The 19,123-nt window shown below is 52.6% G+C and overlaps 1 protein-coding gene across 1 annotated transcript in view; it reads right to left on the bottom strand.

The window, feature by feature from the left end:
• Positions 1-1,208: 1,208 nt before the first annotated feature.
• The window catches only part of SCN5A (sodium channel, voltage-gated, type V, alpha subunit), an 87,610-nt gene continuing 69,695 nt past the window's right edge, over positions 1,209-19,123 (bottom strand). The window contains exons 22-28 of the mRNA XM_010835572.1: positions 16,889-17,011; positions 14,532-14,813; positions 11,843-11,896; positions 11,105-11,242; positions 10,362-10,466; positions 8,597-8,867; positions 1,209-2,756 (exon numbers count right to left, since the gene is read on the bottom strand). Coding sequence (XP_010833874.1) covers positions 1,516-2,756; positions 8,597-8,867; positions 10,362-10,466; positions 11,105-11,242; positions 11,843-11,896; positions 14,532-14,813; positions 16,889-17,011 — 2,214 coding nt within the window. The 3' untranslated portion in view covers positions 1,209-1,515. The remainder of the gene's footprint in view (positions 2,757-8,596; positions 8,868-10,361; positions 10,467-11,104; positions 11,243-11,842; positions 11,897-14,531; positions 14,814-16,888; positions 17,012-19,123) is intronic.

The raw sequence follows: 19,123 nt of genomic DNA, 5'->3' as shown, positions 1-19,123 counted from the left end.
GGTGACAGTTCTCTACGTTGAAAGATTTGCATATGCTCAGTAGGATTGTCAGCAGCTGAAGAGGCCCTGTGGCGGGGTGGGGGGTGGGGTGGGGAGGGTGGTGGTAATTGGACTAGAAAAAAGTATTTTTCCCTGAAAAGGCCTGCTCACAAGACCCATGGGCAGCCTGGACCCTGCCCCAGGAGGTCCCGTGTGTGGTGTTCCCGGGACCCTGGGCTGAGCAGGGGGGCGCTGGTCCAGGGTCACTTGACTCCCTTTCCCAGGAGACCTGGGGTCCATTCCCCTCCTAGGGCCCTGGGACTGGGCTGAGCATCCTGCAGCCCCTTCCCTGCACAGGGCCTGGGCAGCCCTCCCCACTCCCCGTGCTTTCGCAGCTGGAGAGGAGCTGGGGTCCACATAGGCACCCCCTCAGCCCCGGGCAGAGGCAGAAAGGTCTGGAGAGAGAGCCTGGGTGATGACAGCAGATTCCATTCTCCAGGCGGGCTGGGGGGTACCATGCTGGGGGCTGTGGAGTGGGTTCTTCACCCCAACCCCATGGGCTCAGCCTTCTCTTCCTGGCCTGTGGGGCAGGGCCAGCCAGGCTGGACAGCGCAGACAAGCTGGGTGGCAGGACATATGTGCCTCCCTCAGGCCCTTCCCTTAATGTTAATACTCGAACAGAGGCCACGCTCTACAGGGAAGAAAGGCAACGTCAGTGCCAAGGACCAGCCCTGGGAGCCAGGCCACTCTCTTCTGGAAGCTTGTTGTATTTACAGGCCTGACTCCAGGGTGGCCTGCATAAACATACAGGGGGGAAATGGGGCAATGAGTGAGCCCTGGCTGACAATAATCCCACCTGTGGGGGACTGGGGGGAAAGGCCGGTCACCTCGCTCGCCTCAGGGAGTCCAGGCCACATGTGGCTTGTGTCTGGCCTCTGTGAGTGTGAGAGTGTGCGCATGTGTGTATGGGAAGGGGTTCAGCCCTCCTGGCACCTCAGCCCAAGCGGCGGGGGACCCCCTTTCTGCCCCTAGGCAGTGAAGGCCCGTGGGACCCACACCGGATCTCACTTTTGCATTGACAGCAGAGCCGCAGCAGCTCCACAGACACTCTTGTTCAGAGTTAGGAAGAGGCAGTGTGAATCGCTGCCAATCCATCCATAAAAAAAAAAAAGTTCTTTGCTCAAGTAAAAAAATATCAAATATAATAAATTTATGAAAGCCCATTCACAACATACACAGTCTTGGTTTCGCATTTTGCCTCAGCAGCTGGGATGGAGGTGGTGGTCAGAGCCCCAGAGCGTTGCCGGACCAGACCCAGCCCCCAGGACTGGTAACCCCAGACAGACAGCTCGGCCAAGTGCTTCCAGCCATCAGCGCGGTGCACAGGACTCTGCCTTGTCGGTCCACGGGGCCGAGGCTCCTCTCTCACTCCCGAAGCCCAAAGCAAAGGTCGGATGGCCCAGCGACTGCTGGGCTGGGGCTGCCTTTGGGTTTGCCGCGATGCTCTGCGCTGGCGCCCCCCTCCCTGGGCTGCGCTCACACGATTGACTCACGGTCCCTGTCGGGGGTTGGGGGGAAGTCGGCGAGATCCTCGCTTGGGCTGTAGTCAGACGCCCGCACCTGGGGGTTGTCGCTGGTGGCCCTGGTGACGCTGTCATAGGAGGGCGGGAAGGACGTGGAGGAGACGGAGGAGCTGGAGGGCGGGCCGGGGCGGCGGGAGAAGTTCTCGTTCATCATGTAGGCGATGAGGCCCTCCTGCTCGGGGGCGTCCTCCTCCGAGAGGCCGCTGCTGCCCGCCTGCTGGCGGTAGAGGAAGGAGGCGTGCTTGACAGAGCGCTGCAGCAGGTGCCGGCGGAAGGCCCGCTGGATGATCGTGGCCGACACCTCCTCGTGCTTCCGCCGCAGCGTGGTGGTGATGGGCTCGTAGGAGATCTTGGACGGGTTGGCCGCCATGAACTTCTCCTCCATCTGGATCTTCAGGGCGTCCATCTCCCCAGATTCGCCCAGGACCCTCTTGGTGAAGGCAAAGAGGATGTCCATGCAGTGGATGCGGTCTCCACTCACCATGGGCAGGTCCATATTGATGAGGCTTATCTGGTTGGGCTTGGGGATCCGGAGTGGCTCTGACAGGGCATCGGCGAAGTCAGACAGGGCCAAATACTCGATGAACTGGGTGGCCTCCGGGTCGAACTTCTCCCAGATCTCGTAGAACATGTCGAAGTCATCCTCACTCAGGGGCTCCGTGCTCTCCTCCGTGGCCACGCTGAAGTTCTCCAGGATGATGGCGATGTACATGTTGACCACAATGAGGAAGGAGATGATGATGTAGGTAGTGAAGAAGAGGATGCCCACCGCGGGGCTCCCGCAGTTGCCCCGGGAGCCGTTGCTGTTGGGCAGGTTGGGGTCGCAGTAGGGGGGCCCCGTGTTGAGGATGGGGCTGAGGAGCCCATCCCAGCCCGCCGACGTGGTGATCTGGAAGAGGCACAGCATGCTGTTGGCGAAGGTCTGGAAGTTGAACATGTCGTCGATGCCAGCCTCCCACTTGACGTAGGCGAAGTTGGCCATGCCGAAGATGGAGTAGATGAACATGACGAGGAAGAGCAGCAGCCCGATGTTGAAGAGCGCGGGCAGGGACATCATGAGGGCGAAGAGCAGCGTGCGGATGCCCTTGGCCCCGCGGATCAGCCTGAGGATGCGGCCGATGCGGGCCAGGCGGATGACGCGGAAGAGCGTCGGGGAGAAGAAGTACTTCTGGATGATGTCTGAGAGCACAGTGCCTGTGGGAAACAACGGAGACTGTGGCCACTGGTGGCATCACTGTCCTCCCTCCAGCCCAGCCTCACTGGGAGGGGTCTCTGCACAAGCAAGGAGCCTGGGAGTGGAGGCCTGGGTCACCTGGGGCCTGTAAGGACCCTGCCTCCACCCACCTGAGTCTCCAATTCTGCATTTATGGTCCAGAAAAGGACCCACAATTCCTGCATCCTTTGCAAAGTGCCTTCTCAGCCCTCCGCTCCTTAGTCTCCTGAGCCTACCTGCACATACGAGGCCCATTATCCAGACTGTGGTTCAGGGGCCTCAGCAGACCTGCTCAGCATCCCTGATAGCCTAGCTTGGACCAGAACTCTAGAACTTTTAGCTCCTTGCTGCTCAGAGTGTGGTCTACGGACCAACAGCCTTGGGATTTCCCGGGCGCTTATCAGAAATGCAGATCTCAGCTCTGCACCCACACCCCTTGTGTTTTAACAAGTCCAGGTGGTCCGTGTGCACACTGAAATACAAGAGGCACCGACCAGGCAATTGGCACACTCCTCACACCTCACCTGTCACAAGTCAGCCTCTCCGAGGTGCTTCCTGTGACCTTCCCACCCCTGCTAGCTGCCAGGCCTGCCCACTCTGTCTCTACTGACTACTCTGAGTTTGGAGTTTCAAGGAGCATGGATGTAAGTTATAGAAGAAAGAATGGAATATACTTGCCTTGTATTGGCCCAAGTGAACTTTCCAGACTTCTCATATATTAGGTTGGTGCAAAAGAAATGGTGGTTTTTGCATTGTTGAAATCTGCTGTTTGATATTGGAATACATTTTAAATAAATGTAGCTAGGTTCTACATCACTTTAGTGTGCATTTCTCGCTTTATGTTTTTGTTTTTTTGTTTTGCTAATGACTTATTACTTGCTGTTTATTTTATATTTATTTTAGACTATGGAGATGATGTTAGGCAAAAAACGAGTTTGAGCAATTTTCTTTTTTGAGTTCAAAATGGGTTGTAAAACAGCACAGATAACTTGCAACATCAACAACACATTTGGCCCAGGAGCTGATAACAAATCCACAGGGCAGGGGTGGTTCAAGGAGTTTTACAAAGGACACGAGAGCCTTGAAGATGAGGAGCACAGTGGCTGGCTATTGGAAGTTGACAACAACCAACTGAGAGGATCATTGAAGCTGATCCTCTTACGTGAGAAGTTGCCAAAACTCAACGTTGACCATTCTACAGTCTTTCAGCATTTGAAGCAAATTGGAAAGGTGAAAAGGCTTGATAAGTGGGTACGTCTTAAGCTGACCGCAAATCAAAAAAAGCATCCTTTTGAAAAGTCATTTTCTCTTATTGTATGCAACAACAACGAGCCATTTCTTAATCAGATTGTGACATGCGATGAAAAGTGGATTATATACCATGACCAGTGATGACCAGCTCAGTGGCTGGAAAAAGAAGAAACTCCAAAGCACTCCTCCAAGCCAAACTTATACCAAAAAAGATCATGGTCACAGTTTGGAGGTCTGCTGCCCATCTGATCCACTACAGCTTTTGGAATCCCTGTGAAACCATTACCTATGAGAAGTATGCGCAGCTGATCGGCAAGATGCACTGAAAACTGCAGCACTGACAGCCAGCACTGCTCACCAGAAAGGCCCAGTGCTTCTCCGTGACACGTTCGACACACATTGAACAACCAACACTTCAGAATTCGAACGATTTGGGCTATGAAGTTTTGCCTCATCTGCCGTATTCACCTGACCTCTCGCCAACCCCCTATCACTTCTTCAAGCATCTTGACAACTTTTTGCAGGGAAAACGCTTCCACAACCTGCAGGAAGCAGAAAATGCTTTCCAAGAGTTCATCGAATCCAAAAGCATGGATTTTTGTGCTATAGGAATAAACACCTATTGGCAAAAATGGGTTGATTGTAATGGCTCCTATGTTGATGAATAAAGATGTGTCTGAGCCTAGTAATAATGGTTTAGAATTCACGGTCCAAAACCGAATTACTTTTGTACCAACCTAATGATAATGTCACTCACGAACATGTGTCAAGTGTTCACTGTCAATAAAGCACTGGGCTGAGCAATTCACACATCCATTTACCCCTTCCAGTTACCCTAGGAGGGAAGCTGATACTATCATCCTCCTTTTCCAGAAGAGGAAACTGAGAGGTGAGGTAACTTATCCAAGTTGCCACCTAGTCAGTGAGAAGTGGGGATTTGACTCAGACGCTCTGGCTCCAAGTTGAGCTGTTAACCATGCCTCTCTGGTACACAAGCTCTGGAACCAGTAGTTCCTGAATATAGTCTACACTTCCTGGAATCTTGGAGACTGTCCCTCAGGGCTCCGTTCCAGCTCCTGACACCTGCTTTACAGAGAAGCTCCTCTCTAGCCCCACCAGGCATGGCCTCACCCTCATCCCTGCCTGAGACCTCCTGGAGCATTTCCTGAGCCCACTTCTAGCTTCTAAGCATCGGTGCATCACTATAGCCACAGCAGCCCCTCTCTTGGCCCCTGCCTTTCCCTCTGAGTCACTGAAGAGGCTATACACGGAAGAAAGATGAAAGCCAGTTATCCCATGGCAGAAGTCTGTGGGGGCAGGGTCCAGATTGGGCTCTGAACACAAGTGACAAAAGAAAGTACTGATAAATTGGACTTAAAACCTCTGTGCTCCAAGAGGTGACAACCAAGAAAGTGAAAAGACAACCTACAGAATGGGAGAAAACATCGCAAATCTTGTATCTGATAAGGGACTAGCCTCTAGATTATATAAAGAATTCTTACAACTCAATAAAAACACAAATACGTCAATTAAAAAATCAAGCAAAGGATTGGAACAGACATTCCTCCAAGATACTTCTCCTGTTATATACCAAGATATGCCAAGGAAAATGACCAATAAACATATGAACAGATGTTCATCATCATTAGTCATCAGGGAAATGCAAAGCAAAACCTCAATGAGATGTCACTCCATACCAGTTAGCAAGGCTGTAATTAAAATATACAGACAGGAACAAGTGTTGGTGAGGATACGGAGTAACTACAACCCGCCTACACTGAATTTGGGGTTGTAACGTGGTGCGGTCACTTTGGAAAATAGTTTGGCAGTCCCTCAAAATTTTAGATTAGTGGCTGCCAGGGCGTGGCTGGCTGTGACTGTGAAAGTTGCTCAGTCATGTCCAGCTCTTTCCAACTCCATGGACTATACAGTCCGTGGCATTCTCCAGGCCAGAATACTGCAGTGGGTAGCCTGTCCCTTCTCCAGGGGATCTGCCCAACCCAGGGATTGAACCCAGGTCTCCTGCACTGTGGGCAGATTCTTTACCAGTTGAGCCACAAGGGAAGTCCAAGAATACTGGAGTGGGTAGCCTGTCCCTTCTCCAGTGGATCTACCCGACCCAGGGATTGAAGCAGGGTCTCCTGAATTGCAGGCGGATTCTTTACCAGCTGAGCTGCCAGAGGGCAGGGAGAGGGAAAATGGTGAGCTCAGTGGGTGCAGAGTCTCTCTTGGGGGTAAGGAAAATATTCTAAAATTAGAGCGTAATAATGGTTGCACAGGCATACACTCTCAACGTAAGACCAGAAACTATAAAACTCCTAGAGGAGAACATAGGCAAAACACTCTCTGACATACATCACAGCAGGATCCTCTATGACCCACCTCCCAGAATATTGGAAATAAAAGCAAAAATAAACAAATGGGACATAATTAACCTTAAAAGCTTCTGCACATCAAAGGAAACTATTAGCAAGGTGAAAAGACAGCCTTCAGAATGGGAGAAAATAATAGCAAATGAAGCAACTGACAAACAACTAATCTCAAAAATATACAAGCAACTCCTACAGCTCAACTCCAGAAAAATAAATGACCCAATCAAAAAATGGGCCAAAGAACTAAAGAGACATTTCTCCAAAGAAGACATACAGATGGCTAACAAACACAAGAAAAGATGCTCAACATCACTCATTATCAGAGAAATGCAAATCAAAACCACTATGAGGTACCATTTCACACCAGTCAGAATGGCTGCGATCCAAAAGTCTACAAATAATAAATGCTGGAGAGGGTGTGGAGAAAAGGGAACCCTCTTACACTGTTGATGGGAATGCAAACTAGTACAGCCACTATGGAGAACAGTGTGGAGATTCCTTAAAAAACTGGAAATAGAACTGCCTTATGATCCAGCAATCCCACTGCTAGGCATACACACTGAGGAAACCAGAAGGGAAAGACACACGTGTACCCCAATGTTCATCGCAGCACTGTTTATAATAGCCAGGACATGGAAGCAACCTAGATGTCCATCAGCAGATGAATGGATAAGAAAGCTGTGGTACATATACACAATGGAGTATTACTCAGCCATTAAAAAGAATACATTTGAATCAGTTCTAATGAGGTGGATGAAACTGGAGCCTATTATACAGAGTGAAGTAAGCCAGAAGGAAAAACATCAATACAGTATATTAACGCATATATATGGAATCTAGAAAGATGGTAACAATAACCCGGTGTATGAGACAGCAAAAGAGACACTGATATGTATAGAACAGTCTTATGGACTCTGTGGGGGAGGGAGAGGGTGGGAAGATTTGGGAGAATGACATTGAAACATGTAAAATATCATGTAAGAAACGAGTTGCCAGTCCAGGTTCGATGCACGATACTGGATGCTTGGGGCTAGTGCACTGGGACGACCCAGAGGGATGGTATGGGGAGGGAGGAGGGAGGAGGGTTCAGAATGGGGAACACGTGTATACCTGTGGTGGATTCATTTTGATATTTGGCAAAACTAATACAATTATGTAAAGTTTAAAAATAAAATAAAATTAAAAAAAAAAGAAAGGGTGGGTTTTGTGTTATGTAAAGTATATCTTAATAAAACTGTTCTTTAAAGAAGGAATTTGGGCTCTGAGGTCAAACAGATACGGGCGTGTACTCTGTTCTCAATGTTTCTGCCTCTCCCTAAATTCGTATGTTAAAATTCCCCCTCTCAAAGATGATGGTATTTGGAAGTGGGGCCTTGGGAGGGGCTTAATTTCATAAGGGTGGAGCCCGAATGAATGGGCTTAGTGCCCTTATAGAAGAGGTTCAGGGAGCTCCCTAGCCCCTTCCAGTTTGCGAGGACACAGCAAGAAGGTGTGGGTTATGAACCGGGAAAAGGACCCTCAGCAGGAAACCCACCATGCGGCGCTTTCCTCTTGGACTTCCAGCACCCAGATCTGTGAGAAGTAGATTTCTGTTGTTTATGAGTTACCCAGTCTGCTACTTCTGTCGTATCAGCCTGAGTAGGCTATGTGTGATTCCTATCTCAGCTTCTCCCTAGCTGAACGATTTCCCTGCCTTGGTGCTGACTTTATATGGTGAATTGCATGAGGCAAGTGATGTCTGAGAAGCCTGGCACACACCAGGGTGTGCTCCGTGGTGTGTGCAGGTGGCAATTCTCAACTCCAGAAGGTCCATCTCCAGGGTTAAACGTCTACTTTAGAGGGCCACCTGCCTCCCAACTCTGGAGACTCTTCCTTGGGCTTGAAGGCTTTCCCTTGGGAAGGCAGGGAACCCCCACAGGCCCCATTCCCTTTCCAAGACTCACCCTCGAAGTTCTCCAAACAGAGAGCTGTGTTCCAGGGTCTCAGGGAGGGTGGGACCAGGAGGGGGTATTGGGTCCTCTATCAAGCTGGCCCCTTGGCCTGAGTGGCCTTCCCAGATGTGTGTGTGTGTGATTGTGGGGGGTGGGGGTAGGAAGGACTGTAGGGAGCGAAGAATTCAGGACGCTGGTGTACTTGGCATGGAGCACAGATCAGGGGCCAGGGGAGGCCTTCTCTGCCCAGCTGACATGCATACCCACCTACGATGGAGAGGATGACAACCACGAAGTCGAAGATGTTCCAGCTGTTGGTGAAGTAATAGTGGCGCAGGGCAACCATCTTGAAGATACACTCGGCTGTGAAGATGCCCACGAACAGCAGGTTGATCTTGGCCAAGATGTTGACCTTCTCGGGGCTCTGGTCGTCTGTCTCCACCATCATGGTCACCATGTTTAAGCAGATGAGAAACATGATGGTGACGTCGAAGGCCTGCTTGGTCACAATGTCGAATATGAAGCCCTGGTACTTGTTCTGAAAGGAAGGGCAAAGGAAGGGCTCAGCAGGGGCCTCAGACAGGCTAGCAGGCCTCCTTTGCTGCCCCTCAGCTCAGACCACCCACCCTCCGACTCCACCCTCTGGGGCAGGGGCGTCCAGTGCTCACAGACTGCCACGGGGAGAGGAAAAAGGCAGGATGCTGGACAGTCTGGCTCCCTGCTGAAAGCTCCCTGGGCTTCCAGGCCCAGCCCCGGGCTCCTTGTCCCAGACACCATCTCTAATGGTGCCCCTTGTTCATCAAGCTTCTCTTTTTGTTCCCACTGTCTGAAGGCTCAAGGTCAGATCTAAAGTTCAGCTCTAGAAACTGTCTCAGGCCTCAGGTTAACAAAATTTCTCCATTCTTTCTGTGCGATTTATTTATTCCATTGAATCTGTATATGTGTCTTGAATTGCAAGATTATTTTGGGGAAAGTGTAAGTCGCTCAATCACGTCTGACTCTTTGCGACCTCATGAACTGTAGCCCGCCAGGCTCCTCTGTCCATGGGATTCTCCAGGCAAGACTACTGGAATGGGTTGCCATGTTCTTCTCTAGGGGATATTCCCAACCCAGGGGTTGAACCCCGGTCTCCCGCATTGCAGGCAGATTCTTTACCATCTGATCCACCAGGGGAGCCCCATTTTGGGGAAGAGAGATGATTATAAACAATTGAAAACACACACACACTGCTAACCTAGACCAGAGCATGGAGAACAGGAAAGAGTCAGATGACATGGATGAATTGGATGCAAAAACTGGGGCTGCCTCCTACAAGCTAATGATTTAGGTACCATCATCTGCATAACCTAGGCTGCCCTGGTGGCTCAGCTGGTAAAGAATCTGCCTGCTATGCAGGAGACCTGGGTTTGATCCCTGGGTCAGGGAGATCCCTTGGAGGAGGAAATGACAACCCACTCCAGTGTTCTTGCCTGGAGAATCCCATGGACAGAGGAGCCTGGTAGGCTATAGTCTGTGGGGTCACAAAGAGTCAGACATGACTGAGTGACTAACACTTTCACCTGAGTTACCTAAGTATTGCCCCCATCCTGCTCCAGTACACACACACACACGGGTGTGTGTTGGCCTGATTTGGCCAAGGGAGTCAGCCTAGCAGAGCACTCAGCAGGCCCCACCCACCTGGGGACTCTATGGCTCAGGGAGTTACAAGGATGAGGTCACACAGGGTCTGCCTAGCCCTCCCTGGGGAAAGCCTGCAGTGCTATAGGGGAGGAGGGGCCTCACTCAGAGGTTCCTGTGGGAGGGGATCATCCCTGGGCTCCCACAGCTGTCTCATGCCTTCCCCTGTACCTCCATGAGACTGAGGCCCCTGTGCATGATGGGAGGTCCCTCCTTCCCTGGGCAGGCCAAAGGCCCCAGGTTGCACCAAAAGACTGTGAAGAGGTCCCGATAGCTGGTCTTGTGTTGTGGGGCTTCCCAGGGCCCTCTTTGGGCAGATCTTCCCCACGCCCACCGAATTGAGAGCCTGGCTCACCAGGGGCCGTGGGATGGGCTTCTGGGGCTTCTTGGAGCCCAGCTTCTTCATGGCGTTGTAGTACTTCTTCTGCTCCTCTGTCATGAAGATGTCCTGGCCCCCTAAGTGCAGAGACACAGGCACCAGCCTCATCTGGGGGTTCTCAGGGACCTAGCCTCCTTGGTGAGGTTGCCAGGGTGGCCCTTCTCCTCACTGCCTCTCCTGGGGGAGAAAAGTATACCTTATCCTACATCAGAGAGTCCCCCTCAACCACCACCCTGGACCTGCTTCTCCAGGGTGCCTTTCCCCATTCACCTTGAGCTCTCTCTGACTTTGGGACTTGCAAATGCAGCCCCGCCTCCATCCTCTCCCCTGCCCGGCTCAGCCACCCTGGAAGTTCCCTCTGCCCACCTGGCTTGCCTGCCACCCAATCGTAGCTTCTATGATGGAACTCTGGGAAGACCTAGGCCTCTGTGCAGTGGCTCCCCAGCCCCACCCCCATGATCCCCGATCATGGGCCAGGTGAATAGTCCCAACTCTCACCCCAGCTCCTCTCAGGAGCCTCATCTCTCAGACTAGGGGCCCCTTGTTACACACTTACGGGCCTAAGCAGGTCACATTATGGATACACCCCTCTCCCACCCCAGCCCGATGGGAGCTTAGTCCCCAACAGGAAGGAGGAATGGGGCCAGGAGCCAGAGAGGCTGCCAGGTGCCTGGCACTCAGCCCTGCCCTGCAGCCTGGTGGGCCCGTGCTCTACGTATCTTTTTCTTCTGCTGGTTGAAGTTGTCAATGATGACACCGATGAACAGGTTCAGGGTGAAGAAAGACCCAAAGATGATGAAGATGACAAAATAGATATACATGTAGAGGTTGTATTCCCACTGGGGCTGCTCCTCGTACTAGAGGGGAGAAAGCAGACAGGAGGTCAGGCAGGCAGGAATGGGGGATGGGCTGGCCGGGTGTGTCAGAGGAAGGTCACCACCCGGGGTGTGTGTCTGCGTGATGGCGTTGAGGAGGGTGGGTGGTGGCAGGTGAGGAGGGCAGGCACGCCGGGCTCAGCGCTGGTGCTGTGTTCCTGTGTGGCTCCTGCCCCTGGGCCACTGGGAGGTTTGAGTATATGGGGGTGTCTCGCAGCATTCAGCTGTCCATGTGATATGGTGGCTGGTGTATGTCTGTGGGGCGGGGACAGGACCACAGAGAAACTTGATTGGGTCTCTGTTGCTCCCACCCCACCCTCCAGAGGTAGAATTTTTGTTCAACTAAATTACAGTGAATGCAATTCACAAGATATCTGAGAATCTGGGGAGTCCCCGGGAGACCATACAGCCATGTCCCAGGGGAAGCCAAGGGCATTCCAGAGAGGCTCAACTCTGGGCTGACACAAGAGACCTGGCCCTTATGGGATGCAGACCCTGTTTCCGTGGCAGCTAAGCAGCTGGGAACCTTGGGTGCTTGGAACCTTGACTGATTCAAGGACAGAGACCAGTGTGACAACCTACCCCCCTGGAGTCTACAGCTGCATACATGATGTCCATCCAGCCTTTAAATGTTGCCTGGAAGAAAGAGACAAGAGTAAGGAAATTTAATTCTGCGTCTATGGAGCTACTCCGGGCTCCTATCTGGACAGATGGGACCAGGAAGTAACCTCCCACTAGAAGTAGGCAGCCTGCTCCACCCTTTCAGCGGTGTCCAAGTGGCTGGGCAGTTGGGGAAAGGCCTTCTTGTTCAGGGCTGAGGCGGAGGGGAAGCCAGCCAAGCAGACACTCCAGGAAGGTCACTTAGTGGGGGAATAAGCATTCTGATGTTGGCCAAGAGACTACCCTTCAGATCTGCATTCATTTCAGATTCTAAAATGACACAGAGGCCTACAGGGGTGTCAGGAACACAGAGCGGGCACTGGGGTTCTCTGCTCTGGTTTAAGGCCGGCTTCAGTGCTGACCTGGTCCTCTCTGTCATAAGCCTTGGGGCTTCTGCTCCACAGCTTTCCAAGGACATCCCTCAAGAATCCTAATGTTCCCTCACACTTAAGGGGGTCCTTTTGCTAGTGGTGTGTTGGCAAATGACTAACAACAAATGGCTTTCCAGAAGGAAAAATAAAAGCCCTGATTGGGCTTCCCTGGTGGCTCAGTGGTGAAGAATTCGCCTGCCAATGCAGGAGACACGGGTCCGATTCCTGACCCAGGAAGATCCCATATGCCGAGGAGCAACTAAGCCCGTTTGCCACAGCTATTGAACCTGTGCTCTAGAGCCCAGGAGCCACAGCTACGGAAGCCCTTGAACCCTAGAGGCTGTGCTCTGCAACAAGAGAAGCCGATGGGAAGCCCACACACGGCAACTAGAGAAAAACCCAGGCAGCAATGGAGACCCAGCACAGCCAAAAGTAAATACCATAAAATTATACATAAAAAAAAGCCCTGACTGTGTGTGCCAACTTCTCTGTGTAAACATTCCCATCATGGCCAAACTCAAGTTGCCAAAGTGTCGTTACTGAACTCAGTGCTGGGAAGAGATGCACAGGACCACAGCATTGCAGTGTTTCCATGGTATAACTATAATAGGCGTGTGTAACCTCAAGAGCATAGATGATAACAAGCGGTAATGGTAAGTTTTTATTTTGTTTCAATATCGTTGAGTTAATTACAAGTTTATAAATCTAATTTTTAATAATGGCTCACAGAATAGCGGAAAATATAACAACCGGCTCTTGCGAGTCCACATTCGCTGGTTCTGGCATGGCAGGAAAGAGGAGGCCGAACAGGACAGGGTCCTGGCGCCGGTTGCATGGATGGCCCCAGTCTGGGCTGCTAGGATGATTCAGAGCTGAGGGACATGCTTGGTGGTGAGACTGACTACCTAGCAGATCTCATTGGTATCCTTGGCACAATCCTATTGTGTCCTGAGCCTCTTCAGGGTGTAAACTGGTCTACACAGATTTCCTACATCTGAGAGTTTTTATGAGTCAGGGAGGGTGGATGGGGAAACCAAAGCAGCCATAGAGAAGGCAACTGCTTCAGCTTCCTGTGCCATGGGGCCTCACCCGCACAGAGGCCTGGAGATGCGGTGGGACCTGCTGGGGACCACCCAAGGTTATGAAGTGCCCGTGACCGGATTCTTTCTAGCCACTGTGCGGGTGTGTCTGCAACGGCAGGCAGCTCTCAGACTACAACGGGGGCTTTCCTTCCGAGTGTTGACATTCAGAAGGGAAGGCTTTCTGGGTTGGGCTCTAATCCTGTTCCCCATGAAGTATTTCAGACACTCTGGAGCAAGCTACTCCTGGGATTTAAGAGATGGGTGGAGTTGCTTCCCTGGTGGCTCAGCAGTAAAGAACCCACCTGCCAATGCAGAAAATGTGCAGGAGGCTAAGATTTGATCCCTGGGTCAGGAAGATCCCCTGATGAAGGAAATGGCAACCCACTCCAGTAATCTTGCCTAGGAAATCCCATGGACAGAGGAGCCTGGTGGGCTACAGTCCACGGGGTCACAAAGAGTCGGACACGACTGAGCAACTAAACAACAAACAACAATGGAGGTGTGAGGGGAAGTGTGAGTTCCCCTCTGCTCAGCACTAGAGACAGGTGTCTGGGCTTTGCACTGGGACAAGAAGAAAAAGCTGCAGCTTTACGTGTTACAGTTCTGTTTGCGGTTCTGCTGTCAAGGCTATTTGTATGCTGTGCGTTAGAGTCACTGAAGCCATCGTCCTCACAAATCAATAGAAACTTTGGTAGGGCCGTGAGTGTTTGAACATCCTGCACATTAAAGATGAAAGTAAACATATTCTTTTAAACAAGGCAGGAGGAATCACCCCCTTGTATAACGAGGGGCGGCCAGAGTCACAATTTTGCTAACGGTTCAGTCCCTGGGTGTCTGTGGTTATTCATGTGCAACCTGTGCTATCGCACTGCCAAACTGACAGTGTGAGGAGTCAACCTGACTGCTGGCTGCAGAGCTGGGTAAAATGCCCCAGTGTGGAGTCCCACGCCATATTTGGAGAGTGTAGCATCTTCCTTAGAAAGGAACATCTGGCACCTTCCCAAACAGACAAGAAGTCTCTGGAGAATCCTGACCCTCTTGTAAGGATCCAGAGTGGCCCCACTGTCCCCTTCCTGCCCACAGCCTCGGGGAAGGGACCTGTTGCTGGACAACCAGGGAGAGGAAGGCAGCCCCCCCACCGCCCGCCGCAGGACTCACCACCTGCAGAAGGGCCAGGTACCCGGCCCCCACGTTGTCAAAGTTGACCTTCACCTTGGTCCAGTACAATTCGCCAGTCACGTTGAAAGACTCACAGTCGCTCTTGTTGTTCACGATGGTATAGTTCAAGGGCAGGTCTCCCTCGGTCTGGTTGATGCATCTCCCAAACTTCCCCGCGAAGAGGTTCACGCCCATGATGCTGAAGATGAGCCAGAAGATGAGGCAGACGAGGAGGACGTTCATGATGGATGGGATGGCGCCCACCAGGGCGTTAACCACAACCTCAAGTGGGCAGAGAACAGACTCAGTTTCTGGGGGTGCTCAGAATGCACCCCCTTTGTAAGATGCCCCCCAAACCTACTGAACTCCCTGGGTGTAGGTCCTTGCGGGGGTACGGGTGGGGAACATTTCCTGTCAACAAGAAAGAACAGTCCATGGCTGGAAGCTCTGGTGGGCAGTGAGAGAGAGCACACGTGCCTTCTGCTCTGCATCCCACACTCACACAGCTCAGAGCCCTCTGTCTTATCCTTCATAGCACTGCCCGGAATCCATGACCTTCAAACTTAACTTTCAACACAGTCTCTGCTAGATAGTATGCCAGAAATCTGATGGGGAAGAAAGGGTCTCTGGAGACACATTATCTGGGCTGAGTTTCTGGTTCATTTTGGGGCTGCTGCTCCTGAGATGGATGGGTGTTCTCCCACAAAGCGTGCCCAGGGGCTCTCTGGGTGGTGCGTGTGGAGGGTGCTCAGGGCTGGCGGGGCGGTGTGCACGCACTGGGCCTCTGCCCGCTCCAGGGAGCGGCCCTCTGACCCTGTGGAGCCACAGCCCCGTGCTCTCTTCATTTAAATTCACAGCACCCAGGAGAGGCATCCTTGGCAAAAAGCACTGGGGACTTCACTCCAGGGAGGGACCTAGTCCCCAGCTGTCTGTGAGCCAGGAACATGTTTGCCACACAAACTGGAGGCAGAGCTGGCGTGGGGCTGTGTGGTGGGTATGGTGCCAGGACGGGTCATGCTGACACGTGCAGAGGAAGTGGGAGGGGGGTGCCCCTGGCCCAGCATGCAATGAACATGGGAACAGGGTGGAAACCAACTCTCGCACTTGCCTTTGGCTGGCTTTGTAGCCAGTAGCCACAGCAGAGGCGATCCTGGTAACTAGTGTCTCCCCCATGTCCCCGCGCCCCAGAACCAAGTGTTTTTTTCTCCCATTGGACATTTGGGAGCATCTAACTTAGGTCGGATTATTCACTTGTGAGTGGCTTCCCACCAGAAATAAGCAGTTTGTTTCTCCATGGATCAGGGATGTGGGTGAAGTTCAAAGCCATCAACCGAATGGGGCTGCAGAGTGGTGTCTTCTGGGTCAGTGAGAGACACACAGAGCTGTCTGCTAAAGTCACAACAGAACCATGCACATTTCGTACAAACAATAAAAAACTCAATAAAACTCATACTGTTATGCTGCTGCTGCTGCTAAGTCACTTCAGTCATGCCCGACTCTGTGTGACCCCATAGACAGCAGCCCACCAGGCTCCCCCATCCCTGGGATTCTCCAGGCAAGAACACTGGAGTGGGTTGCCATTTCCTTCTCCAATGCATGAAAGTGAAAAGTGAAAGTGAAGTCGCTCAGTCGTGCCCGACTCTTCGCAACACCATGGACTGCAGCCTACCAGGCTCCTCCATCCATGGGATTTTCCAGGCAAGAGTACTGGAGTGGGTTGCCATTGTTATAAAAAACAATAAAATACTCAAACACATAGGCTTGTTTTCTTGCTATATATCACGGGTAATGTTTTTTCTTGCTGGGCTTTTAAATTTGCCTTAAATGTGCACATTCTTTGGTAGAACTTAGTGACTGGAAAAAAGGCAGAGCTCTCTGCACTTAGAAAATAGTGCCAAAGAGTTTACTAAGCAAATCAAACTGCTCTCTGATCGGTAGGACTACAACTGGCTGCTTGCTTGCTTGCTTTATCCTTACTAGCCCTGCCCTACTGCCCATCCTAGAGGGGAGGCAACCTGTGTCTGTTAGGAGGCGGGGGACACAGACGGGCACAAGGAGCCAGGGCACACAGACACAAGGCCCTATGGGAGAGCAGAAACTGAAGGGGCCCGGGCTGGCGGGGCTGGGCTGCAGCTGAGACACCCGTGGTCCAGCCCTTGCTTCCTTTCCTTTGTCCAGTGCTCTCTGGCCCTCGTGGAGCCCACAGGGCTGGGGCATCGGGCCTGGGGGGAGATTCTTACAGCTCTCCACCTCCGGGCACCTCTAAGCCCAGCCGTACCTCCTGGAGATCTCACACATGTTTGCAGCAGGTCAGCAAGTGAGTCTGGGGGTCCCCTTTACGGAGCCACCCCTCTTACCCTCATGCCCTCAAATCGTGACAGGGCTCGCAGGGGTCTGAGCGCACGCAAGGTCCGCAGTGACTTGATGGGGCCCATCTCAGCAAAGCCCAGGGCGTTGGCCACCAGGCTGATCAGCGAGACCTGTGGGAGACAGGGCGGTGAGGCCATGAGGCCAGCTTGAGACTGGTAGCGGGGCTCTTGGCCTACCGAACTCAGGCTGGGTTCAGTGAGAGAGCCAGCAGGCCTCCCCGTGTCCAGGCTTTATGATTTCCGGCTGGATCGTCTTCACAGGCTGTCCTGTGCTGGGTCAGCCTTGCCCTGGCCCAAGAGGCTGGGGACAAGGCCAGGCGTGTCCCAGCTTTCAGGCCTTCACCACGGACGGGCCTGCGGTGTGCACTTCATACACATGTCTGTGATAGCTCCACTCACCCCAGGCCTTGGAATGCATCTCCCCATTCTACAGATGAGAAAATGGAGTTCCAAAGCCACCTGCTAGTGTGGAAGAGCAGGGCCACAAAGCCTGGGTGGCTTTAGGTCCCCGTGTGCTTTCCTTCAAATCAGATTCTTGGGCTGGCCCATCCCCTCCCCCAGAGTAAACTCTCTGGGGGAAGAAGGACCATCCTGAGTTGAATGAGAGCAGACAGACCATCCTGGGGCATTTCCTCAAGGCTGAACCTTGCAACATTCTATCATCTTCACGGAAGAGAGGCTCAGATGGAGCCCCTGTGGACTGCTCTCTGCTTCCTCTGCCCTGCCCCCACTGGGACATTTCTACCCCTCGGACTTTATCCTTCTAAAGCTCCATGGGCATCCAATCCCTTCTTATGTCACTGCTGGCCAGTGATCACAGGTTGGAAGTGGCCTCCTGCCTGACCTCGCTGGCTATCACCATTACCGCCATCCGGGCTCTGAGGGCAGCCTGGGGGTGGTGAGGGGCCATGGGGAGTGGGGGGTAGGTGTGACCCCCATAGCCTGCTCCAGGCTTGGAAGTGCAGGTTGGGAGAAGGCTGGGCAGAAGAGCTTGGAGGAGCTGCCTCCTCCAAGGACTCCCAGGATGGACTTCTGTGCTGCCCCGACTCACCCCTCGAGGATGCTGGTCCCCACTCTGGAGAGGACGAGGGGCCTCTCTCAGGGACCTGCTGCTGAGGCCAGGGTCCCAGGGACCAGGTCTGGCCAGGCTCCCTAGCTAGTCCCCAGCAGGCCGCCCTTGTCTGTTCCTTCCCAAGCTTGCCCCAACTTTCCACCTGATCTCAGCTGATGGCAGCTCCATCCTTCCAGCTGCCCAAGCCACAAGCCTTGGCATCATCCCTGCCTTCTCTGTCTCACACACCCGACATCCAACCCATCAGGATTTCCTGTTGGCTCTGCCTTCAAAATACCTCAGAAGACCAAATATTTCTCACCACTTCCACTGCCGCCATCCTGGCCAGGCCACCGTCATCTCTCCCCTGGATTACTGCCACGGCCTCCCAACCTTCCCCCTGCTTGCACTTCCCCTCCCCTGGACAGGGTGATCCTTTCATAATGGGTCAGATGATGTCATTCTTCTGTCCAAAGCCCTCCAGCACCTCCCATTTCATTCTAAATAAAGGCCCATGGCTTTTCAAAGGCTGCATGCGTTCTACCCCATGCAGTCTGGCCTCAACTCCTGCACTTCCCGTCCCCTCCTCTGCTCCAGCCACTCTGCGCTCCTTGTGGTTCCTCGTGTCCCAGGCACTCTCCCACCACAGGACCTGTGCACTGCTGCTCCAACCTCTGCTTGGAATGTTCTGCAGACGTCTGCCTGGCTAGCCCCAACTTCCTTCAAACATCGCCACAGTTGGCCTACTTTCAGCCAGCTTGTTTAAGTTGTCATCTGGGTCTTCTCTTCTGAGTCTGGGCCCTCCTAATCCCCTTCCCTTTCCACTTCTTTTTCTCCATGTGTACATCACCAGTGTAATATACAAAGCCGGCTCATGTATTATGCTTCTGGTTCCCAGTCACCTTTCTCCACGCAGGCAGCGACTTTGTCTATTTTGTTCCCTGAGGTCCGCAGCGTCTGCTCTAGCACCTGCATATAGTAGATGCTCGGCAGGTTTTAAAAACTGCATGAATTGAACATGGAAACACCTTTCTCCAGATCTTGAGGCCTGAACTACACCATTTCCATGGGGTGTGGGAATGGGGGTCAGGGGGCACGGCCAGTGTCAGGAAAGCTGGATTCCAGCACTACTTCCTTCTTTTTCTTGGGCCAGGCCCTTCTCCGCTGGGACC

The sequence above is a fragment of the Bison bison genome, unplaced genomic scaffold (genome assembly GCF_000754665.1).
Source record: "Bison bison bison isolate TAMUID 2011002044 unplaced genomic scaffold, Bison_UMD1.0 scf7180017864043, whole genome shotgun sequence".
Classification (NCBI taxonomy): domain Eukaryota; kingdom Metazoa; phylum Chordata; class Mammalia; order Artiodactyla; family Bovidae; genus Bison; species Bison bison.
The sequence above is the reverse complement of the archived record's forward strand: the minus strand, read 5'-3'. Positions and strand labels throughout refer to the sequence as shown.